We start from the raw sequence: 25,394 nt of genomic DNA, 5'->3' as shown, positions 1-25,394 counted from the left end.
GATAGGTCCTCAACTAAATCTGCTTGCAATAACATCATTTTCTATAGGGCACAGCCGATTGGTTCCTGCTGTATCAGTAGCCAATGAGCTTGCTGTTCAACCTTCAAATACTTTGATCAGCATTTCAGAAACCCTCCACCTTCCCCAGCTCCACCTGTATAGATCTGCTACGGGTTATTCATGTATTCTTTATTGTGCAGCATTAGCATGTCTTTCTCTTACTTGCTCACAGCAGCATGTCTGTGTGTGTATTGGCAGTAGAAAGTCCCGTACTTGCTCTGCAGCAGCAGTAGCGTAGCAGATCTATTCCACCAAGACCAAACATATCAACATTGTCATATACATTAAACACTCAGAAGGTTATCATGACATAAATGGCAATAAAATGTACATGACATGAAAAAACTGTTATCATTATCACGTTTAATATCAAAACACCATTCTTATTTTAACTGACCATCGTTTATTTACACAGTAGGCTACCATTGTACATTTCCACAAACAACATTTTGTACATGTCTAATCAACTATGTTGACAACACAAAAATAAAAATATCTCTTAAATAAATAAATTATATAATCTCTTATCACTTACAGCTAAGAGATCTCAGTGTACTTAAAGGAGGTTTTTGTTAGTTTAAACTGTTCTGCGCATCCCCTGCGTAGTTGCGAACATCTAGAATGTCAAATACGCAGCTCTCCGGACTACACCAATATGTTACTATAGCGTAGGGGTGTTCAAAATCCAATGCAGTTGTATTTTTTGTAATTTTTGTAAATTAAGATGGATCTATGGATATTTAATAATATTTATATATAATCAGTTATTTTAAAGACTACTTATACTTGTTTACTATGCGTTTATTATGTATATTTTAATAATAAACGTATTCAACTCCCTTATGAAGTAATAAATGGATGTTTCTAATGGAATATTGCATAATCGTCCAGGCTGCCTGGATCTGAAAGCACTTTATGCAGAAAACTTTAGATTGTTCAAGGTAAGCAAAGAAAACATGTTCACAAGTGTAAAATATGAACATATCTATTGTGCAATCTATTGTTAACAGCCGGAGAAATGCATTTATAATCCTTTTCAGGGTTGCAGCTTTAGCTGTGTTGTTTTGTGTACTCTTGATTAGTAATATAGTTTGATGTGTGGCAGATTCACGAAACTGTGACAAAGCACCTTACTTCACTTTCTGATCAGAGTTTCTCCATGAACGACCTGAATGATCCTCCTAGATGGAATATTAGACCAGAGCCAGCCGGAAATGACGGGGGCAGATGGAATTATGCCCTGCTGGTGCCCATGATCGGGCTGGCAGCATTTCGTAAGGGGTCTTTACATACTTTTCAAAGTCATTCACCCACACAAATGTCTTAAATGTCTGTGTGCTACATTATACTGGATAATCCACTTTAAAGGTTGCATTTGTAAGGAAATCTGGGTTTATGAGAGGGTTGTAAAAGCAATCCATCAATTAAATTCTACAGCTTTTCACACAGTATAGTGCATCTCCTATATGTTACCAATTATGTTGTATCAGATTTTTAATTAACAATTTAAAATTCACAGTCTATCTCTTTTTGGAAACATACCAAACATCAATGACTCATCTTTCACTTAATGGCATATCACAATTTTCATCAAATTTTCACATTCATTTTGAATACATCTTATTTATGAACTACTATTAGCATTCATTTATTTCCAGTTTAAATAATTTTGTCATGTGTTTTTTATTTATTTATTATATATATCAAGCTATTATCAAGAGCTTGTTATCAAGAATTAAGCTATTTTATCTTTTTCTACCTCATTCATCATTATATTACTAAAATCAGACTTTGAAATAAAGGATGTGTAGGGTTTTCAAATATTCTCAAAAAAGACAGTTTACCTTTCAAAATATATGGAATCTTTTTGATTGATAAACAAAAGGACATATTATTGATCCACTGTACGATAGATAGAAATCCAGAAAATTAAAATTTCTGATACGTGTAATTTGTTGTAGATTTTAGATTTGAAGCATTTTATCGTATGGTGTTTTCTTTAAAGGTATTTGTCAAAAGTCATATTCTCTTTAAATTGATTTGGTCACTCTTACAAAATAATTTTTTTATATATTATAATCTCTGTGGGTGTATTTTCAACTAGGTTGGATATGGACTCGAGAATCACAGAGCCAGATCCAAGATGTGAAGAACAAGTACGATAGCGACATGGCAGCCATCAGCAGAGACCTGGAGCTGAAGTACAGGGAGACACTGAGGGAAAACCGGCGGACGGCAGCACACCTGGAGGTGGAGCTTGAGAAGGAACGCCAGCGTGTGCAGGGCTTCAAGAAAGCCCTGATCTCTCAGAGTCATCAGCTCATGGAGGAACGGAAGCAGCTTCAGCAGGAGCGGCGGGATCTGGATGTGGAGAAGAAGCACCTGCTAGAGTCTGGCGTGGCTGGGGTGGCGCTGCGGAAAGCCCTGCGGCGAGAGGAGGACTGGCAGCGCAGGGCTCAGGCTCTGCTACAGGAACTGGAGGTTCAGCTAGTGGAGAGGCAGGACGCTTTCTGCAGCATCCTCATGCCACGGGAACATCGTCTGGAGATGGAGAACATCCTGCTGCTGAAGGTGGCTAAAAACCCGGCGGGTGCCGAGCTGAACCTAGAGGACGACCTCAGGGACATTTTTAAGAACGACAGACACTGTGCAGATTTACTGAACATGGATAAGCGCAAGAATGGGAACTTGATGTGGCTGTATCTCAGGTACTGGCAGCTGCAGGTCACCCTGCAGAAACACAAGAGGGCAGAGGAGACGCTTAAAGGAGCATCGCCATCCTCCAGCAGACCTTGATGCAGGACAGTTGATCTTTATGAAAAGAAACAAGATTTTGTTTCCATAAATGTTTTCCTAACGCTATCGTCATGATTTATTTATCAGCTATTTATGCCAAACTTTTTCAGGAAACCCATTGAGCCTTTGACAATCATATCAGAACATGAATTGTTTTTGTTTTCTTTCTCCTTTTCTTATTTGTTGCATTGCTTATGAACTGAGGATTCATTCATTCTCAGTCTAAAGATGGTTCATAACTATTATCTACCACAAAAATAAAAATGCTGTTATTGACAAAAATGTTTTCTGAAAATAAATATATTACAGTTTGATCGACTTTTATTGTGAGCCATAATTTCATAAACACATGAGCGAAATGTACAGTCAAGAAAGCATTTATTCATTTCATTTATTTCCAAGAACTACTAACTGTTTTGAACAGATGTTGAATGTCCATCAAAGATGTCTGTCCTGCAGTTCATTGTAAACCTGCTGAGAAAGGGCAACAGCTCATTCATTTATAATCAGACATATATAAAAATTAAATTACATTTCATTCAGACTTGTGCAGTGTTGGCATTTTATTCAGGATCAAGATCATTAATGTTTCCCCAGTTTATCCTTTTTTGCTAAACTTTTTAGCATAATCAATTAAACAAATTTAGATGCTTAAGCCACATTTATAAAATGTAAAAATGTTGCATTACATATCACGCATTTATTGTAAATAAATAAACACTTAAACCAAATCATTTCACACAAAAAAAATTCAAATGATAAAACGGATGATTCAATGGCATAATATTCATAAATTTTGGCCTTGTTTCACAGACAAGGCTTAGACTAAGCCAGGATTAGGCCTTAAATTCATTTAAGACATTTAAGTAGCTTTTATAAACGTGCCCTAGAAAGAAAAAAAACCGGCTACTGTTGTGCATCTCAAGACAAAACAATGTCAGTGACATATTTTAATTAGTTGCTTTCAGTTAAAACAGCTCAAACATGCATTTCAGTCTTGGACTATCTTAAGGTTTCTCAAGTAAATAATATTTGTGAGCATATGGGGTTAGAAGGCTTTGGAGTTAAAGTGTGATTGAGGTCACCCACCATACTTGTCATCGTATCCATGTCTATGATAGCAGTCAGCTGTCATCAGCTCATCACTCTCGTCGCTGGAAGCGGAGAGCGTCTCGTGGTGGAGAAATGAGGCTGGACGCTCTGAAGTCTGGACTCCTGGGTTGGATTACCAATGGTTTATGTTTGGTAATGGACGAGACCTCTCTCTTCTGAAGGCAAACTCCATTTAAACTAGTCTCGGTGTCCATGGCGGGCGACGGCTTGCGGGTCACGTCAGGCTGTGTGGCGTCTCTGGGCACAAATAGTGGTATTGGGAGAATGTTTCTGTAAGGTAAACGATATTCCGACATTGGCTCCCCTTCTCTCCCCATGCGAATCCTCTGGTTTGGGAATCGTCGCACCGTGAAATGAACCACCTGCTTAATTTCGTAGCTCTCTTTTCTTATCGAGTTCTTCTCAACTAGTGTCATCCTGTGAAGGAGGACTTGTGAAAGTTAATAAGTAGTTACTAAATTCTGAACAATGACCAACTTAAAACATTTTTTCACAAACTTTTTTTTACACTTTACAATTGTACAAAGTTCCTCAGAAGAAACAAAGAAATTCACTTCTGTTCAAAGGATTAGAGTTACGATTTTTATGGTAGAAATATGTGTAATTATTCAGCAAGGATGCATACAAATCAAAAGTGACAGTAGATGTATAATGTTACATTTTTTTTTAATTGGTTCTTTTAAACTTTCTAAACATCAATGAATCTTTAAAAATGTATCACCGTGTATGTAAAAATATTCAGTTGCAATATTCAACTGTTTTCAACATTGATAAGAATAAGAAATGTTTCTTGAGCATCAAATCAGAATGATTTCTGAAGGATCATGTGACACTGATAACTAGAGTAATAAGAAAAGAAAGAAAGTCAATAGAACTTGTGTGCTATATTCCAAGTCTTTAGAAGCTATACAATAAAATTCTGTGAGGAAAAAATAGGATACGAACTGTCATGCCAGAGTTGAAGTGATGCACCACTTTGAAAAATCAAAATGCAAGCAAGGAGATTTGCAGCAGAGAAAAAATATTAAATGAATAACAACAAATTTTGGTCTGTTCCTCACAGAAATCTTTGAATATGTAGCATGAGTGATAAGGATTTTAATGATGATTTTGCTGTATGTTTTTTTTTTTTTTTTTTGTCCTGGGTGACAGTCCTGATTACTATTAACTGTTGATAACAGCATGCAGGGTTGGAACAACAGGGGCAAGTAAATATATAGAGAGTTTGAATTTTTGGGTGAAGCATTCCTTAAAACGCATCTAAAATCTGCAAAGACAAAACAAAATCATAGACAGAAACGCATACTTATATTCTGGTCTGGTCTCCATCAGTAGGTCTAACCAGGTGGCCTCATACGATTCTCTGGCAAACTCATCAGTCTCCTGGAAATCACTGTAGGAGTTCAGCAGATATGACCTGGGCGTCCGGCTCAGGCAATGCATTTCATTCAGTGAGTGGTCAAAACAAACAAGCCAAGATAAGAACGTTATCAGTCAGATCTTCTGATAAGGGCTGTTACTTCTCTCCTGAGTGTTTCTGTGTCTTATAAATAGGGTTTGTTACTATTTTTACACCCTGCCATCATGGCCACGGTAGTCTCCTCAGATTGGTGTAGTTTGACGAGGTGGGAAAATGACTAATCCCACGACCATTTAACTGAAATACAAGACTCACATCTTCAACAGGAGGTCAACAGTGCCAAATGTCCCATCTGAGCTCAGATTTCCTGTTGTATAAGCGCAAAAACATAACGGTTATTGCTGATAGCAACAAAACTAGTTGTTGGTGCCAATGGTGCTTTTTAAAAGTATGCAAAATACAGTATATGTGTGGTATATAGTGTACAGGTAAAAGCAAAGTAACCTTTAAAAGTCCAAACAAAGCATCCCTGATATTCTGTAAAAGTAAAAATAGAATAAGGTGCAGATGTTTCTGACACTCATCTGTTGTCAGAGGGTCCTTGTAGTCTTGTCAGCACCTGTGCCAAAGCCGCACAGCATTATTATGTCACACTGTGGCATTCAGAGCAACATGTCATCCTCATACACCCGTCTGCTAGATTCTTGTATTGCAGCTGAGACGTGTAGTCCATCACTCAGCAGTGTGAACAATCCTTTCTTGAGTTACTGATGAAAGGGGACTTGAGGATTCCTGAGGGACAATGTTAAATTTGGCCTCAACCTGCATCAACCTGTTATACAGTAGGCTAAGTGATGTTCAGGGCCGCCGCCATGAGGGGGCAGCAGATCTGATTTGTACGATCACACCGTTGAAATTCGAATGTTCAGTGGGTACAACGGGGCTAAAAGTGCACCGGGGTAAAAGGCGCATTTGACTTTATTCTCTTATAAACCACTAGATGGCACAAAAATTCAGCTCAACACTATTGATGATGCACGTGGAAATACGGCTGATCCTTGACACGATCACTGACAGCTACGCTAATTTGATCTAATATTTATTTATTTATTTTTAAATTTTTGTAGCAAATGAGAATCGATAAAAATTATTGACTATATTTTGAGACAAATATCTTGTTTATGATGTTCAGTTATGTTCAAGCCAAGGTAATTAAAGCAACCGTTTTTCAATAACGGAAGAAAATGTAAAAGTATGGTATTTGAGGTAAAAGGCACCCCTGCTGTTGGGGTTAAAGGCACAATAATTAACAAGTTAATAAACAGACGGCTGACTTTTCCATTTGTTGATGACATGGTTAGATTCGGATGGTAAATATCCTATATTAAGTTGGGTGTCCACCATAGAGATAATCGCCATATTTATAATAAAACCATACTTGTTACTTCTGTAAAGCTATGTTAAATTATTGTGGGATCTCATTCAATGCTTTGAAATTCTTTTCTGTATTTTTAAAATGAACAATTTTTAATGACAGTCAGTGTATTTATTTATTGATTTATTGAAAATAAACCAAAAATAGTACAAACTTTGCTGAAGTGATTGTTTTGAAGTATTAACATAAACATATTAAACAATTTTTAGCTAAATTTTTTGTTTCAATACTTTGTGCCTTTTGCCCCATACTGGTTTTATCCTGTTTGGGGGTAAAAGGCCCCCCTTGTCACTTCATCAAACTCATTTTGACCCGAATTGAATTTTTTTTTAAATTCCAAGATCTTAGGACTTTTGTCGCACTTGAACTTGGAAAATACACACACAATTATTTTAACTGGATTCGAGGAGTTTATGTGATTCTCCTTCACTCTCGGGTCAATTTGACCCCCATTGGAATAAATGGAATGTGAGGAATTTGTTTTTTATTTGTCAAAAAAAGATTTGAAAAATCTGGCACAATCCAGAACAAACCCACACACAAATGAAGGCATGAGACTAGAACATCCCCAATCCCCAGACTGCTCACTAATATGAAGTGGTTAGATTTGAACACATTTACAATGAAGAACTAGCTGCAGGCTAGGCCTAGCTATATATTAATCATTATTTATAGCTATTTTACGAAATATTTTTTACCCTAAAATTGCTTTAAAATCAACGCCATATGTTTAACCAAGTTGTGTTTCAAGTTTGAAGTTGATATCACTAGAATTGAAGTTCTGTTGAAGCTATGAAAACTTGTTTAAGCATAATTCCAAAAATAGCCACCGGGGGATGACACCCACATTCCATAGAAATGCTGAATGCGTTCTCCTGTAACAAATTAATACATTTAATAGACGCCCTCTACTGGAGAAACTAAAAACGTCCTTAATACACTGACGGCTACAGAAGTTTGGCCACATGGAAGGAACTTCACTGCATTAGAAAACAAGTTACCAAAACGAGTCATGCCTTCATTAGTCTTTTATATAAAATATATTTATTGTTTTGATTTTAAACCAGACATAAATACGAACAGCAACAACTCCTATTATTATTACTTGCATCCTATTTGGCTATATTAAACATTTATAATATAATAGGGCCTATATAATATACCCTAATTTTTGCCTTATCTCACTGTTCTGATATTTTACTTTTATTCCATGTTTTATTTTTAAAACATAAATTTGTAATGTTATAGTTTATTGATGGGACTGAACGATAACTAACCATTAAGACAGTATTGAGACAAAATCGCTGTGTGTTTGTGTCCTATGATGTCATAGTGCGAGTTCAAATGACACGACCATCTAATGAGAATATAAATGACCAGATCTCTACTTTGACCACTTAAAAACTCATATTATATCACACAATATCAAATAGCTAGCCTACACATCACATGAGTAAATATTATACCAACACATCAATGCCATGATGAGATCTTTATTGCATAACATGTTAAAAACATTATATGTATGTACTATGTTCAAACTCTAAATATTCAATATAGTCTCTATTAATTTATGATATATATATATAAAATAATAATTATGTTAATTCAATTTTGCATGTCATAAGACACTTCATGTTATTTTATCTTTTAATAGACTACATCTTCAGCCACTGCAGTGTTGGTGATCAGCTGGGGATCAGCTGGGGAAAGGTGGTTTTGGTGTGGTGTACAAAGGGAGACGTTTGAATGATGACCTTAAAGTAAGTAAAAAATAAATAACACATTATCAAGCCAGCAAATATTTTCCCTGTCTTATCGTCATCTTTTACTCTAAGTCCTCTTAGTGTAGCCTATCTTTTAAATTTTTTTTTTCATTAGGTGGCTTTGAATTTTGTCACGAAGACCCTGAAAATGAAATGTTAATTAATTGTAAGTTACACTACATAAATAATATAAAACATCTCATATTTACTTCAATCACAGACCAATTTAATAACAAATCCCTATTTGGGAAACAACCTATCTAATGATGATAAAAATATTTTTATTCAAGCCTGATCATCCAAAACCCCTTCCAAAAGAGATCGCTCTTACCATCCTGGCGAATAAAGGTCCCGGCGTGCCAGAGGTCATCAGCCTGCTGGACTGCCAGGACCGTCCTGACCACTTTGTTATGGTCCTTGAATGTCCCTCTCCCTGTGAGAATCTTGTAAAGTTCATGAGGCGTCACGGTGGAAGACACAAAGAAGAGAAGGCACGGCATATCATGAGGCAGGCGGCTCACGCAAACTTGTGGTGCCTTCGCGTGACATAAAACTACGTAACCTACGAAGTCAAGCTGATTGACTTCGTATGTGGGGACATGATGAGGAGTTTGCCGTACAGGTCATACTCTGGTATGTATTATATAACTAATTTTATCCTGTGCTAATGGATACAGAAAAATCAAATCATGTAGAGTTAATGCAAACTTACACATCAGACAAAACCTCTTTTCCTCCAGGAACAGCAGCGTACTTCCCTCCAGAGTTCCGTGTCAGGGGGACGTACAACGGGGAGGCAGGAGACAGCATGGTCACTAGGGGTTCTGATGTTCGTGATGCTGTGTGGACATTTCCATGGTGGTTGTGATCTGTTGCTGCTGAAACGGAAGCGCTGGTCCAAACACAACCTGTCAAAAGGTGAGATCTAAGAATTAAACAATTCACAATCAAACAAAACATCTTAACATGATCAAAAAGAATAGATGTAAAGTTTATGGTTATACTCCGTCTTGTACAGAATGCTGTCAACTGCTCAGTGCTCTCCTGCAGGACATGCCAAGCCGGCGACTTGGTCTGGGGCTAATCTTGTCCCACAACTGGTTTAAGGTAGTGAACCTACAGATTAAAAAAATAATAAGAATTTATTTCCTCATGGGAAGAAATTACCAATTAAAATCTGCTCTTTTTTCTGTTTTGTCTCAGGTCGTTGCATACAGTAAGACCACTCCACTCATGCAGCTTGGCGTCTTGCGGACTGGAATGGGAGACGCTTCCATTCCTCCTCTCACCTTTGTGTCTTGCGGTGTGAGCAAGCCATGTGCAGCGTCCTGCGCCTTGGCTTGAGGGAACAGTATTTGCGTCTGCCGGTTCTGCTCCTGGAGGGATTTGTACATACTTCTTTTGGTTGCCCCTTTTTGTTTTTCCCATCATGGCCACTCCATTACTGAGGTTCATGAGTTGTGTGTCTCCACCTCCACAATGTCAGAGCTCCCTTCTCGACCACCTTGATGCTACAGCTAGAGGTTCCCACTATGGCTGATCCTGTCCTGTCTGTCTCTGCCTCCTCAAAACCAGAGCTTCCAGCCATGGCTACCCAGTAAGTTTTTCCACAGGCACCCCAACGGTGTTGTTGCCTCCACAGATGTTCCTGCAAAGGCCCCAGCCAGAGCAAGCACCAAAAGCCATCTCAGCCACTCTGATTTCTAAGCTCCCAGTCATCTCCACCCAGGCCCAGAGGTTTCTGTCATGGCCTCCTGGTCTCTGATATTCCAGTCATTACTGTAACCTCAGAGGTTCCCTTTGCCGCAGTCATCAGGCATCTAAGCTGTCTTAGTTCAAAATCTCCCATCTCCAAGCTCCCAGTCATCTGTCATGGCCTCCGTGGTCATTTGAAAGCCAGAAACCATCTGTCTCAGGAAGTGCCAGTGGTTCCTGTTACGGCTGCAACAAAGGGTGCCTTCATGGGCGCCCCAATCTCCAAGCTCTCTGCAATGTCACCTCGGTCCCAGAGCTCCCTGCTGTGTCTGTCCAACCTCAGAGATCCCTGCTAGTGCTACGGCCACTCGAAATGTTTCTGCAATGGCCACCACTCCAGTCACTCAGAGGTTCCGGCCACTGCCATCCAAGGTTCCTTGCATTGGCTGCTTCAGAGCTCTATGTCTCAACCGCCCCCATGCCAGTACGCCCAGTTTTGGCTGCCTCAGTGATTCCTGCAACAGACACGGCAAAGGCTCCTGTTGTTTTCTCAAGGTTATCTCAATCCCAGATACACTTGTCTCAGCCACCCTAGTCTCCAAGCTTCCTGTTATGGTTCCTGTCATGACTACCTGGTCCTAGAAGTTCTTGTCACAGCTGCCTCAGAAGCTGTTCAAATGCCATATCTCGTCTGCCCCAGTGGCAGGGGTTCATGTCATGGCTGCCCCAGATGTTCCTGCCACAGCTGTCCGGGTATCAGAGCTCTCCATTTCATCCACCCTGGTGTCGAGATCCATTTAGTTTATTCTAGGTGTCCATCCAGCCAGTAAAAGCAATTCTGAAATAAAAAAGTATATGAAAAATATGAAATTAATGTTTACCTTTCATCATTTTGGAGACTCTTTAACCCAAAGAAACTTATGCAGGTAAGTAAAATCAAGAAGCAGTAAGTATTTTAATAGCATTTTTTAGAATTAAGTGCCTTTTAACTGTACCTCATTGTGATGGAACCATGAGATGTAATCTCATACATTTACTTGTTACTGTATTACTCGATGTAAACCATAGAAAATAGTAAATCGTATAGAAGAAACAGCTTACCTGCTTTTGCAGTGATTTATTTTTATTATTTTTTTTTTTTTTCCAGAGCTGTATAGTGTTCAGGTGGTTTAGCTGCTGACATACCACAGCCCACAGGACAAAGGAGAGAGTTTGAATGTGTTTAATTCCCTCTATTCATTGAAATGACTGGTATAGAATAATGATTACTATGGCACTGCATCACATTGAGACCACATATCTGCTGGTTCCTCCCTGACTTGACAGAGGCATTAGGCAATTACATGCAGGTTTAGAGGTCTGCAATGATGCCAACATCCTTGTAAAGCCTGTAGTGGAATGTTGACAGTTTGCCGAGAAATGCCAGCGATGCATTGAACCAAGGTGCAGCATCAGATTTCTGTGGCCTGAGCCAAGCCAAAGCACTTGCCTGCCCTGAACGCTTGCTGCAGCGACGGCCAGTTTCCCCTGTAATGGGACCCTGTGGAAACTGCAGCTGCAATACCTGCACAGCATGATGGATGAGAAATGCCCCTCAGACACAAAGACACTCACACAGTTCATATAGGTTTATATTGAGCTACACTATACAAACACTGCATTGAGCATATAAAAGAGCAGAGAAAAGTCCAGCTTCTCGCATGATGCGGCTCATAATTTTGTGACCTCACTTTATCTTTTAGAACTTTAAGTGGGATCTGAGGGTAAGTATTGGAAATTGAATTGGTTGTAATGGAACATTATTGATATATGAATGCCAAGCCCCATGACCCACGATCCAGTGGAACATTATGTCACATACGATGTCATGAGAGAATGTTTCTTGATATTAGTCATCTGTTTACTTCACTGGAACCGTACAAGGAGGAAACAGCTTTCTTATATCACAGTTTGAACATGTTGAGGTTGGAATATTTAGGTAACTGACACCAGAACAGTTTGTCCCTTGGGTAGTCATTTGATTTTGACACTACAGGATAGTAAAATTACTACATTAAATTAAAAGAATATTAACTGATAAAACTTTTAAAGTTTAATTTTGGGTTATTTAATAAAGATAAAAGAAAAACAATGGCAATATATAAGGTATATACACTGAATGCTAACAGAACACAAAATAAAAGCGATGAATGTGTGAGTCTCTCCTACTGACATCATATTTAGGTTCTATCGCAAATTGATGAATGGGATGGGGACATGAACCAGCTTGAACCAACATAAACTAGCAGGACACTTAACTAACCATACAAGTGCCATAATATAAACAACAATAAAAGACAGCAAGACATGATACCAAAACTGCATGAATCTATGCCCAGACTATTTAAAGATGATTGAAGTGAATTATTACATCCCTGTAATGTTTCAAATTCAGTTTGATAAGAGTAAAGAAATATGATAAAAATTAAACCCCAGCAGCTATACTGCTGCATACAATATACCATATTTTCTATAATTTATATAGGCTACAAAATATTTTATTGTTACAAATAGTGGGAATTAAATATGTTTATAAATGATACTAGCCTATATATTGTTTATAATAATGAATTTCTACAATTGTGTATCAATTATTAATACTAATTTTTACATAATGGTAATATTTATAAATAACTTGCAGTTGTAATCAAATTGTAAAAAAAAAAATATATATATATATATATATTTTTTTTTTTTTTTTTGTATAGTCCAAACACAATTTAAGGATAGTCCAAGACTCATCTGTGATTGAAAGAGTTAACGTTTGTTAGTGGGAGGAGAAAACAGGAAGTGGTTTCAAACCCTTTAAACCCGTACAGTAACTTCACACAAACACACACGCACCCTTTCGAACATGATACCGCTTCATGATCGGGGTAAATGAGAGGGGACTGACTGATTGTCCATTATCATCCAGGAATCTTCAGCATTTTCATCATTGGATGTGCGTGTGATAATCACTGCGGTGGAGGAACCGCAGCACACAGACTCCAGACATGAGTACAGTGAACAGTGAGGTGAGTTTATTACCGAGTCTCAAAACCTATTGTTCCCCACCAACTGTAGATTTTAAGTAATTATAGTCGCGTTCCGATTTTGATGTGTCTGTTATGCCCAAACAATTGGGTCTACGTAGGCAGCACACTAGGCTTTGAGGCACTACCTGGTCTGGTCTGGTCTGTAGGCTAAGTTTTGAGCTGGTTTGGCTTGCAGTGCGTTTGCGTGAAAGTTAAGATTGTTAAATGTGTATTTTATTCTTGACAGTAAGTAACCGCACTAGAGCTACAATGACACTGAATTGATTGACACAATAGTTGTGTTTATTATTAACGTGGAAGCTGCTGTGGTGACGTCACAACAGAAGTGAATACAGTGTAGGCTACTGCATACTGTGCAGTATATATATATATATCGCAGTATGCAGTAGCCTACACTGTATTCACTTCTGTTGTATAAAAACAGTACACACACAGTATGCTACGATAGTGTGTGATAGTAGTGTGCTACAGTCAGACATTATAATAAAGTTTGCATAATTTCTTCACTAAATGAGTCAAGAAGATGTTCTGGGTGTTCACAGTTGAAATTCTGGTTTGTCCCATCGTACCCAACGCATTGTGGGAAGTCTAACATACCCCACCTTCGAATATGCCTACTTCTCTACTAAATAGTAGTATGTGGGGGGAAAAGTAATGAGAAGTATGTTGAATTTGCAAAAGCCTACTTATTATAAATGCACTGTAGGTGAAATGTACCCAATGACAACTTCTGTTATATCCAATGTACACTTACAGTAACTATCCCATAAGGCCATGGTAGAGGAGAAGTATGCTGTGTCCGAAAGCTTAGGCAGCTGACTTCGTTTGCACACGAAGGTACCTCACAAAACTCATCTCGGACAGACTTTGGTGGAAGCGTTATGGGTTTAATGATCTACAACAATGAGCTTTGGTGATAACTAAGCGGATAATTAATTACTTAAATAGTAATTTCACGCTAGAAATGACATCAAAAGTGGAAAACATTGGTCAAAAACATAGGTCACATGACAATGACAACATGGCTGATGTAGTACGTCCAAATTGCATTCATAGTACACACATACAGCATGCATACTATATAGAACATACTTTCTAATTAAGTTTTTCTTTGACTAATCAGTAAAGTCTAAAAAGAAGACAAACAACAAAATAAGCATTAAATAGTTAGTTATTTACTGAAATGACCAGAGCTGTAATATTTTCTGTTCCTCAATTGGTAAGATTTGACTTCATCATGATTTCAATCATTGATGAGAACAGCCATGTGATTCACTTCCCTGTGCTAAAAACCAAAGGATATGTAAATAATTTTCAGTGTTGTGGTAATGCCAGGGATTTACTCAGTGACCCACATTATGAGGTGAGACCAAGTTTTTTTTGGGCTGATCAATAGTGATGCTGGACGTTGTCATAATCATATTCTTGCCAAACATTGATTCAAAACATTTCCTAATAATTTCTAATAATTATTGTTCTGTCACAAGGGGGTAAATGTTTAAACAGTGAAAAACAGTGCAAACTCACTGGTGAAAAGAAAATGACATGGCAGGAAAAAAATACTGCAAGTGTCAGCGCACGTCACACGTGTCCCGCCGATCAATACTGACTGCAGAGACAGTGGGCATTTAGGGCAGTGATGTTATCCTCATTGATTGTGTGACAGAGGAGACATAAATGTAAAGAGCACAAATGTGCTGTGGATAAACGTCACCATTCTTTCCACCTCACACTTTCCTACTGTTTTCTGACCTGTCTAGGCAGGCGGGGCCCTCTAATCTAGCTTGATCCCGGATTATGTTGTTATGACTTTTTCCCGTTTGAGATTTGGTCGCCCATGCGGGACGGGAATATCGACTAGAAGAATCTATAAAGCAGTGAGATCATACTGGGTGGAATCCAGATCTCTCCTGCTTCCTCCGGACCAATTTGTTTGTCGTCACACTAACAGGGCAGGTCGAGCAGGTTTTGAGTTGGTGTACACAACACAAATGAGATTAGTTAGTCGGCTAAATAGTCTTTGACTAGCAGTGAGTTTTTGAAAGGCTTCTGTCTTGCGTCTAATTCTATTGCAAATTGACTTCGGAATGATGATTTTACATTTCTGCACAAGCTTTTTCTTTCCATCGTTGCTCAATTGCAGTACGTATTCTGCGTGCAGTGGAAACCGTTAGGATGTTGCAAACTATCTACCTCAGCTGTGTTTGTTCCTCTCTTGTATTCTTCAGAAGCATGGAGGACGTCACATCTCTATTTCTGAAGTTTAAGGGCTAAACAACAACAGAAGCCAGGCATGGAGGCAGAAAGCACCATGATCCACTGCAAACTCTGCCTGACCGACTGCCCTGAACTGGAGACCAGCACACTGCAGTCCTGTAACTGTGTGTTCTGCGTGCAGGTAGGAGCATTGCTGAATAAATCTATCTTTAGCTTTAAAACTGAGGTGTAGTTTCATGCTACAGAATAGGTAGTTGTTTTTACATAAATGACGCATGTACTAGTTCTATAAGGAAATTTAGTTGACATACATCTCGCCATAAGCAGGAGGTTCTCTAGCTGTGATCTGGGTTATTAGCACAAGCTGGTCGTGAAAGGCAGAAATACAATAACTTACATTTACATTTACTTACATTTACGCATTTGACAGACGCTTTTATCCAAAGCGACTTACATTGCATTTCAAAGTACACATTAACATAGCACAATAGTCCCACATAGCACATAGACAAAGCACAATAGTGTTCAGACTTGCAGAGCGGGGGATGTTTTCTTTCACATGCCGTTTAAGATTAGCCAAGACTAGCCTGTTCCTCTGAAACAAATCTTTTGGGTCAGACTTACAAATCCTTTGACTTTTTGTGGTTTAAAGCTGAAGCGTAAAGCTGAAGCGTAAAGCTGAATTTTCTTTCAGTGTTTTCTCCTAACTTCCCTTTCAATGAATGATTCCCCCCGCAAATACTGTTAATACTCTATCAAAATATTGTTTCATGCTGAACATGGATCATTCTGACCAGGTTTATAATAGTTACTAAAACCCTAAAAAAATTATTACTTAAAAAAAAAAAAAAGTTAAAATAAAATAAAATAACCTATTTTAAAGTCCCCCCGTAGTCAATAATCTTTGACCAAAATGACAAATGTTTTTTCCTGTGAAAAATTTCTTTATGTCTTAAAATAGCTTGAATGCAACTCTACACCCTTGGTTCATTTAGTATACGCGGTTCCATTAATATGCAAATTTATTCCCGCCTCCACTCACTCATCCCAGCTCAGAGATTCACTCGGCCAATTTACCGAACACATAACGATAATTAATATGATTAGTCTTTTGCTTTACTACTTTATCAAACTTTATAATAAAGTGTTGCTAATGTTACACAAACCATGTTCCCGTTTGCCATCTCAGAGTCAGACAGCTGCCTTCTAACAATTATCAGAAACACTTTGAACAACTCAGAACGTCAGTGGAGAAAGGCATATTCATAATAACATCGTAATATACATCACACACCTGCTATATTGCTAAATCTACCTGATTTTCATATCAACAGAAAGATATACCGAGATAACCTGGCTTCTCTTGAGACTCCCCTGTTTGCAGCTAATGATATGCTAAATCCTGCTAAAAAGCGCTGATGACGTATTATGTGATGTCTGCATGAGCGGGAATGAATGCAATGATTGGACAAACATTTTATGGTCCTACGTCTTCCACAGATGATATATATATATATATATATATATATATATATACAAACATATAAATAATACATTAAGACCACTTAACTTCGTGATTGCTATCAGGATGTGAAGAGACTTTTAGCCGGCATAGCAAAAAAATGTTTCTGGAACAAATCACCTACCCTGCCTTTAACTTCATGTACTAAAATAACTGAAATGGAAATAATTAACAAGAAAACTATGTAGACTGTATATTTAGAAGAAAAAAAAGATATATATATATATATAAATTAATATATATATATAAAATTACAAAAAATGCACAAGAAAATAACTATAACTTTGAGTTTTTAATATATATATATATATAATATATATCAAAATTTGTAAAATAATATTTTGTGCCACTTCATATAATGACCTCTTAGCAACCATAGAGAAGTCACAGCTCTCATGTCTTTGCAGTGTTTAAGACAGTATGTCCAGCTGGCTATTCGGGGAGGCGCAGGTAGTGCCATCACCTGCCCTGATCCGGCCTGCAAGAACACTGGAACTCTGCTGGACTCTGAGGTACTTCTGTCTGTCTCTCTCTCTCCTTCTGTCTCAGTCAACAACAGTTTCCAGTTCTGCAGAACACAATACAAATATTGACTGCGCAAATGCTGCTGTTTACACTGACAACAGAAATCCTTCCTCTACCAAGCATCTATTTTAATCAGTAGGGCTTACAGAAGCAAGCATCACAATAACTATTGTTCACACTTCAGGTGAGGGGTCTGTTCAAATCAAAACCCCAAGTACTAAACTTCAGGGTATAACTTGCCATGACATGTTTCTGCTACAGGTATGAATGTTTCCTCAACTCATATATTGAGAAGAGGTGTTCTGTTACTTTGCTAAGCAATTAGACTTATAATTTACACGTCAGACTGTCGCTTACATTGAAGGATTGAGGATCCTAAATCTAGAAATTACACTACCATTCAAAAGTTTAAGATTTTTAATATAAAGTTAGAAAGAATAGAAAGTTACATAGAACGAACAGCAATTGAATATAACATAAGTATGTTTACTATCACTCTTGATCAATTTAATGCAACCTTGCTGAATAAAAGTAATTTCTTTTACAAACAAAAAATACCTTACAGACCCCAAAATTCTGAAAGGAAATGTAAATTAACTGAGACTAGGGAGTTGGCTCATTTGACTGCCCTAGCAACCACCCAAAACACCCTAGGGACCATATAGCAATCTGTTAACAATGATCGGGAAGACTTTAGCAACTGCATAACAATGCACCAACCAACAACGTATCTATTAAATTAAAATAGATCAAAAGTGAAGGAAAAAATCTGTCTGGTCTTGTTTAGCCTACATTTTTGTTTTGCTTTCGGTAACCACGGCATTAGTCTCAAGAACACAATGGCTTTATTTATCATGAATGTTTCCACAAATCCCAGTATTATTTTCTCCTCATGACCTTAACCAACCAGCTCCGTGAACTTATACATCATAAATCAAAGTACAGTGAATCAGCAGTGGTCTATCATTAAACTGGCCCCTGGAAAACTTTTATTAATTATGATTTATAATCTTGATATATTCATATACATGCTAAAACTCCTGCGTCACACTTTTTTGCTTGACTTTACAGTCTCTTTCATGTTGTGTGTGTGTATATATATATATATATATATATATATATATATATATATATATATATTTTTTTTTTTTTTTCAACTTAAATTAGTATTTCCTTTAATTATTTAGTATGTAGAGGTGTGATAAGCAGGATCATGTATCTATGTCTGGTTTTATTTTACGATAATGACCAGCTGACTGTATATTATCCCTTACATAAGACCTGATGTGCAAACATGATGTGCAGTTAGCTGTAGCTCAAACATGACATGTTCCAACATCACCTGAATATAAATTCATACCTTTCTTTTCTACAGCTCATCTCTTTTGCCCCGAGCGATCAGGTCGAGCTTTATCGGCGGCTCCAATTTGAAAGAGGTAAGTGCTTATGTATGTATTTATGTAACAGTATGTGCCACTTCCCATAATCCCTCTTGAAGGGTAGCGTTACTGTAACCATCACTGGCAGGAACCAGACGTTCTAGATAAGCGTTAGAAAGTGAGAAATGCATAGTAGACTGTATTTATGTCAGTCAGTGGTTATTGCTGGTTTTAGTTTTATTCTGTTGTTTCTATTTCTACTTTAAAATATAATAAATGAAAATTGACCAAAATCGAGTTATGACCAAAATCAGATCTCTTAGACTATGACCTGTCCTGACAGCTGGCCTTTGCTCAGATTCAGAGAAAAAAGAGTGTGAAAGTTGAAGTGAAGGATGCATTTTTGCTGCCTTTCAAACCATAACCAGATGAAGGCATCTTATGTGAGATATTACATTGAATTCAGACATGACTTGATAGCTTGTTACCTTTGCGTTTTTCGCATACAGATGACAACAGTGTCAAAATGATCCACGTTCACACGGATCAGCAAAAACGATAAAAAATGCTGTATTATTCAGTAGGTGATGTCATTAAAGAAACAGTTCTCACCTATAGACTGAACACGTAATACGCATGCGCTTGACGTCACCGTTTGCACAAATTCACACTTTTGTAGTTTATACAGAGACGATAACGGTATAGTTTTCAAAAACTTGCACTTTGAAACCCGTTTGTATTTTCAGGCCCCCAAAACACCGTTGTTGAGTAAATGAATGGCCAAAAAGCATAGGTTTTTCATTTGTAGTTGAAAACAGTATCATGTAAATACACTCAGACTCTCCTGTCTGCAAAGGCAAACATTAAGGTTTCAGACACAAAAATTTGCTTATGGTAACTAGTTGTATATTTTACAATCAGAAGAGTCACGATCACTGAGTCACTGTTTTATCATAATGTTCTAGTTAGAGAATGCCACTGCTTCTCTGAGTCTCGGTTCATGTTGCTGGTTTGTGTCTGCCAGGCTCCGGCTCAGCGTTTATTGAAGAACCGTAAACAATGAGCTTATTCAGACAGCAGCTTCTTCTACCGTCTCTGTCTGCATCTGAACCGCTTCCAACATGCTTGCCATCGTCTAGACAGTCCGTCATGTCGGACAGAATGTGTGAAAGTAAACTGTGACATTAGTATTCGCAGAAGTCTTCCTGAGAAGACTTTCCGCAAGAAAGTTTCGGATTTCTGACTATTGATAGTAAACTCAAAGCAAAAATTGTCAATGAGGAAGTGAATTTTGCAAGAAAGCACAATGTAATTGCCAGAATGGGATGTTTTTTTCCTCACTCTTTCTTTAACTCTCTTTCAGGAGTTCAGTTGGACCCCAGTAAGGCTTGGTGTCCCGTGCTGGACTGCCAGGCCGTGTGCAGTGTGACGCCCGGTAGCGAAGGCAAACCGGTTCCTGTGCCATGTCCCGTGTGCCATGCCGTCTTCTGCTGCGGCTGCAGAAGCCCCTGGACAGACGCTCATTCCTGCTCCCAGCACCAGCCACTGATGACATCATCAGCAGACAGGTCAGTGTGACCCATTTCCACACCAACAAATAAGTGCTTATCATTCATAACACGGCCTTGAGTTTGACATAAACATGCTCTGTCTGTGGTCTCTGCAGTGGAGTGAGCAGCGCTGATACTGATGCGATGATTAAACAGTGTCCTGTTTGTGGCGTCTACATAGAGCGCAATCAGGGCTGTGCTCAGATGCTCTGCAAGAGCTGCAAACACACCTTCTGCTGGTACTGCCTACAGAATTTGGATGTAGGTGACTCTGGGGGTTTACAAATCTTCCAAAAGTACCATGATTTTTACCATGATTTATCTATAACAGTACCACATTAAAGTAACACCAGGTAACTTTTGCTCTCGAGGTCCCCCTACAGTTGGGAAACAGTATTGTCCTCTACTACTGTAAACTCTGTCATCGTGCATTTGTTGACAACCAATATAGCCCCGAACACTGTAGGAGGAGGTCACATGCAGGTGTTCTGCTTGCGTCGCGTGTGAAATGTCTTCATCCCAGGTACAGTGGCATATATTTCAGCATGTCATATGAATATAATTTCATGGGTTTTATTTTTTTTCTAACGACAAATGATCGCGATGATCACGTTTACAAGCCAGTGTCATTATAGTAGCCTAGTCTATTGGTTACCGTTTTACTGAATCTATATGATACTTCAATGCAATGTTTGAGTGGTAGATAATAATCACCTTTATCGTCAATATTATAATATCAAGCTACCGTAAATAAATCTGCAAATTTTACAAATCGATTTGCATTATAGCTTGAGGCAAGACAAATAATCATTACCTGATTCATGAAGATAAACGGAGGATAAGATAGCTTCTGTAACATAGTCAGGCAGACAAAAAATACCCCAGACTACGGGGTGTCATTGGTTGTTGCGTTAAATGTTACCCAGATACAATAGTGCTATTTTCTGATTGGCTAACAACACCAGACGAACAACACCAGAGGAGACGTGCTTGAATTCATGCCTGTTCCACAGTGAGAGCGGCGCGGCCAGAGTTTTGGGCGCTGCTGCATATTAAATATATTACAAATAGTTTTTCAGCTTGAGAAATACAATCTGTGGCGGGAGAGCGTGACAAAAGACCGAAATGAGTGACTGTCACGCTCTGCGATTTTAAGGAAGTGGGGGTGGTGGTGGAAGTGACGTATATGCCGTAAAGCAGTCGAGTTTTGTAGTTCTCTTTGTCCGCCGGTTACTACACGAAACCCGAAGTTTAAAAGTACGATTAAAAACGCTACAGACCCCGTCAGGCTATGGCGGACGTGTCATTCAACCTATTGTAAGTCGATGTACCATCACAAGAGACTTGGAAATATATTATGAAGGTTGAAAAGTTACCTGGTGTTACTTTAATGTGTATATATATATTTTAAAAATGGAACCATGATTATACCTTGATTAATTAGAAACTGTTACTATTGTAAAACTTTCTTTTTTTTTTGCTCATGTTACTATGGTACCTTGTTTTGTTGGACACTAAGATGGTGTATGATATAATAATAATAATTGTATTATTTTAATTTTAATTATAGATTATTTTTATGAAATATTTTATTTTAAAAAATCTAATTTAATATAATAGTAATAATGATAATGGTTATTATTATTAAAATATAATACACTTTGTATTATTAAAATTAACTAACTTTATGATATATATATATATATATATTTTAATAATTTACAATTTCAATAATTATAGTATTCCTTTTAAATTATTATTATTATTAAAAATAATTATTATATTTAAAATGTAATACATTTACTATTATTAAAATTTAATAATCTGTTGTTAATAATAATAATTGTATTATTTGAATTATACATCAAATATTTGTATAAATCCATTTGAATATAATAATAATAATAATAATAAATTATTTCAATTCAATTTTAATTGAATAATTTCAGTAAGAATAATAATAAATATTTACTTGTTTCTTTTCTTTTTTTGTTCTGTCATTTATCATTTGTTAGCACGTTTGGATAAAAGCATCTGCTGAATTAATTAATATAAAATCTCTATGGTTATAGGGCGATATATTCCTGAGACATTATGATAAAGGGCCGTGCCGAAACAAGCTGGGACACTCCAGAGCTTCTGTCATGTGGAACAGGACACAGGTGAGCTGAATGCCACTAGCATTGATGTTTTTTCATTATGTGAGACGTTTACCAGTTTCCAAATGACTTTGATTACAAATTTTAGAAAGCACTCTTTTTGTCTTTTTTTTTTTTGCTGCTTTTTTGGTTGACATGTTTTTATCAGCAAGATAAGACTGTTACTATCATGTATTAGATGAAAACTACTCACAAACGGTAAGATTCTGGCAGTTTCCCTTTAGACTTCTTGTGGTTGATGTATACAGGTGGTCGGTATACTGGTGGGCGTCAGCATCATCGTGCTAGTGACATCACCACTGCTGCTGCTGGCCTCTCCCTGCATCCTGTGCTGTGTGTGCAAACCCTGCCAGGCCAAGAAGAACACCAAAAAGAAGAGGAAAGATAAGAAGCCATCAGATTCCACCGCATAGGAGAATTCTTCGTAACCAATCAACATGTGTAGCATCTTCCACGTGCCAATCCCTAGTCTTTCTAACCAGGTGCACAAGTGCCTCATTCTCAGTGCCTGGTAAATTCAGTGGATTTATTTTGCCTTCAGGTCCATTATGGGAAAAATAAACATGAAATACCATCCACAAAGGAATGGCCCTTTCTCCACTAAGCCACATTTTTTGTTCATGTTTGCTATGAGGTTACATTAAAGAAAAGTAATGGACTGTAGCATTGGGTTAAACTCTTTGTTTCTATGTAGTGTTCCAGGCCAAAGGCCCTGCTGTTTTTCTTCTGTACTATAATATGTAAATACTGTATTTATGAGTCTGGGTACTGTTCTGTGTTCTTTTTATATTTGATTTTTCTGCATCAGATATTTTATAACTTAATTACAATAAACTAAACACCTTAACTGAGCAGTGAAAGTGACCAGCTTCTTTTTGTTCATTGGGGTTTGAGAAAACATAACATTTCACATGTTACACACACAGGCATATTAAACAATAGAGCCTACTTTTCTGTATTTTTACATTTATTTCAGTACAGTTTAATGATTTTTAGATTCAAGATCAGTAGTCATCTGGTTTGTGTGTCTGTTGTAATGAAACTATTTACTGAACATCTTGGAAAAGGAAGCGTTGTTGTAATATACTGTATTTCATTAGCTGGGGAAATTTACAACAGTTCCTGTTTGAAAGTGAGTCATAGTCAATGTCCCTTATCAGTCGGTCACAGGGCCGGCTCTAGCCCTTTCTAGATTGAGTTTTGCGCCCCCTGGCATTTCTATTCACCTTCAAAATTGACGCAGCATTAAAATTTGACTCATCTGGACTTCCTAATGGCAAATTCGTCGATGGTATCATCAAATGATATTTTACTTGAGACCTCTGCAAATATTGCCTGAGTGCATCTGGCCATGGCCAATTTAAAAAAAACAACACATTTATTTTAGTATATTCCTGGAGGGGAACTGTACAGAAGGGGGAACACCACCACTATCACCATAATGGTTACTGTGTGTGTATGCACCTACTAGTTGTGAACTCACTAAACAGAACTCATGCACTTATAATGGATGTAGAGAGCAACTGTACTTTTCATAACCCGCATGCATCTGGATAACATAAGCAGATACTGGTCTTTTGACATTTACATCATGTAGGTTATCAGTGAAGTTAAGTTTGCTAGTAATACGTAGCAAACTAGCAAAGTAAGATAGCTAGTGATAGCTTAGTGACAGCAATGAAATGTCCAATAGGTGATGCATAATATTGAGTAAATTTATTTTGTTTGACACATTAATGGCTGAGATAAGAAGTCTTGCCTCTATACTGGGCTTTTTTGATCTTCATTTCTCCGTTTTCATCCCTGTGCACCAGAGGGTTTAAGACCGCTTCACTTTCGATCAACGTGCCAGCAGCCTTGCCTAACGTAACGCAGGTGTTGAGCAGATATGCTCCTTAAATTTGTGATATATCACACCTAGGTGTTGAGCAAAGATGCTCCTAAAAGTTAGTAACTTTCGTCACACCTAAGTGTTGAGGTAGTGCTCCTGTCTTGTGTGCGCACATCGCAGTCTACTGGCGAAGGACACAATGCAGCCAATCGCTCAAGCCGATATGAAGGCCGGCTTCCAGAAGCCCGTACTTCATTGTACCCTAGAGCAGTGGTTCCCAAACCTGTCCTGGCGACCCACCAAGACTGCACGTTTTCTCTGTCTCCCTAATCAAACACACCTGATTCAACTCATCAGCTCATTAACCCATGTGATTATGAGCTGAAGAGTTGAATCAGGTGTGTTTGATTAGGGAGACAGAGAAAACGTGCAGTGTTGGTGGGTCGCCAGGACAGGTTTGGGAACCACTGCCCTAGAGAAGTGGGTCACCACCATCTTGGTCCTGCGTTAATTGAGACGAGCCCTTTTTCGAAACCCTCTGTTCAATGTGTTACACAGAGATGCAGACACATTTCCAAATGCTCCGTCTCCAAGATTGGTCTGCAGTGTTCGACATGAGAGACATGTACTTCAGATCTCTATCCTTTTGCACCACAGGCCATCCTTGGTGCGTTTGAAAGATGTGAAGTATAAGTACAAAGTCCTACCCTTCAAGTACTCATAGCCAGTTGGGTCCTCAGGTCAACTGGGGAAAAGTAAACTCGTCCACGGTCTGAGAATCTCTTTTCTAGTTTGGAGATGGATTCGGTCCACCGCATCTCTGAAAAAGTGTGTGGATGGTTAGTGCTGTATAGAAGTGAGAAAGGGTCCCACTGAAACTCTTCAGAGGCTCCTGGGGCATATGGTAGA

General features: G+C 38.0%; 3 protein-coding genes across 5 annotated transcripts; 2 read left to right on the top strand and 1 right to left on the bottom strand.

Annotated features, from left to right (window-relative positions):
* Positions 1-923: 923 nt before the first annotated feature.
* Positions 924-3,398, top strand: ccdc127a (coiled-coil domain containing 127a). 2 transcript variants are annotated; one of them, XM_077214793.1, is made up of 3 exons: positions 924-1,001; positions 1,166-1,334; positions 2,165-3,398. In XM_077214793.1, the coding sequence occupies exons 2-3, from the start codon at positions 1,220-1,222 to the stop codon at positions 2,854-2,856; spliced, it is 807 nt and encodes a 268-aa protein (XP_077070908.1). In that variant the 5' UTR covers positions 924-1,001; positions 1,166-1,219; the 3' UTR covers positions 2,857-3,398. The 2 variants fall into 2 exon arrangements, with proteins under 2 accessions (XP_077070908.1, XP_077070910.1); XM_077214795.1 differs by having other exon boundaries at positions 932-1,001; positions 1,211-1,334.
* LOC143722956 (telethonin) lies at positions 3,160-9,511 on the bottom strand. Of its 2 annotated transcripts, none has more exons than XM_077214796.1 (4): positions 9,243-9,511; positions 5,276-6,161; positions 3,946-4,386; positions 3,160-3,327 (listed from the first exon to the last, which is right to left on the bottom strand). In XM_077214796.1, exons 2-3 carry the CDS (start codon positions 5,410-5,412, stop codon positions 3,999-4,001), a joined length of 525 nt encoding a protein of 174 aa, XP_077070911.1. In that variant the 5' UTR covers positions 5,413-6,161; positions 9,243-9,511; the 3' UTR covers positions 3,160-3,327; positions 3,946-3,998. The 2 variants fall into 2 exon arrangements, with proteins under 2 accessions (XP_077070911.1, XP_077070912.1); XM_077214797.1 differs by having other exon boundaries at positions 5,276-6,121.
* Positions 9,512-15,344: 5,833 nt separating this feature from the next.
* Positions 15,345-23,505, top strand: rnf144b (ring finger protein 144B). Its single transcript, XM_077214792.1, is given in 8 exon segments — positions 15,345-15,573; positions 15,575-15,700; positions 17,449-17,553; positions 18,942-19,002; positions 20,309-20,513; positions 20,612-20,756; positions 22,568-22,657; positions 22,903-23,505. Coding segments are annotated over 8 exon segments (993 nt in total). The 5' UTR covers positions 15,345-15,477; the 3' UTR covers positions 23,068-23,505.
* Positions 23,506-25,394: the final 1,889 nt, after the last annotated feature.

The sequence above is a fragment of the Siphateles boraxobius genome, unplaced genomic scaffold (genome assembly GCF_051911475.1).
Source record: "Siphateles boraxobius isolate OS27281-9 unplaced genomic scaffold, OSU_SipBor_1 68, whole genome shotgun sequence".
NCBI lineage: Eukaryota > Metazoa > Chordata > Actinopteri > Cypriniformes > Leuciscidae > Siphateles > Siphateles boraxobius.
Note: the sequence above shows the minus strand (reverse complement) of the source record. Positions and strands in the feature narration are given on the sequence as shown.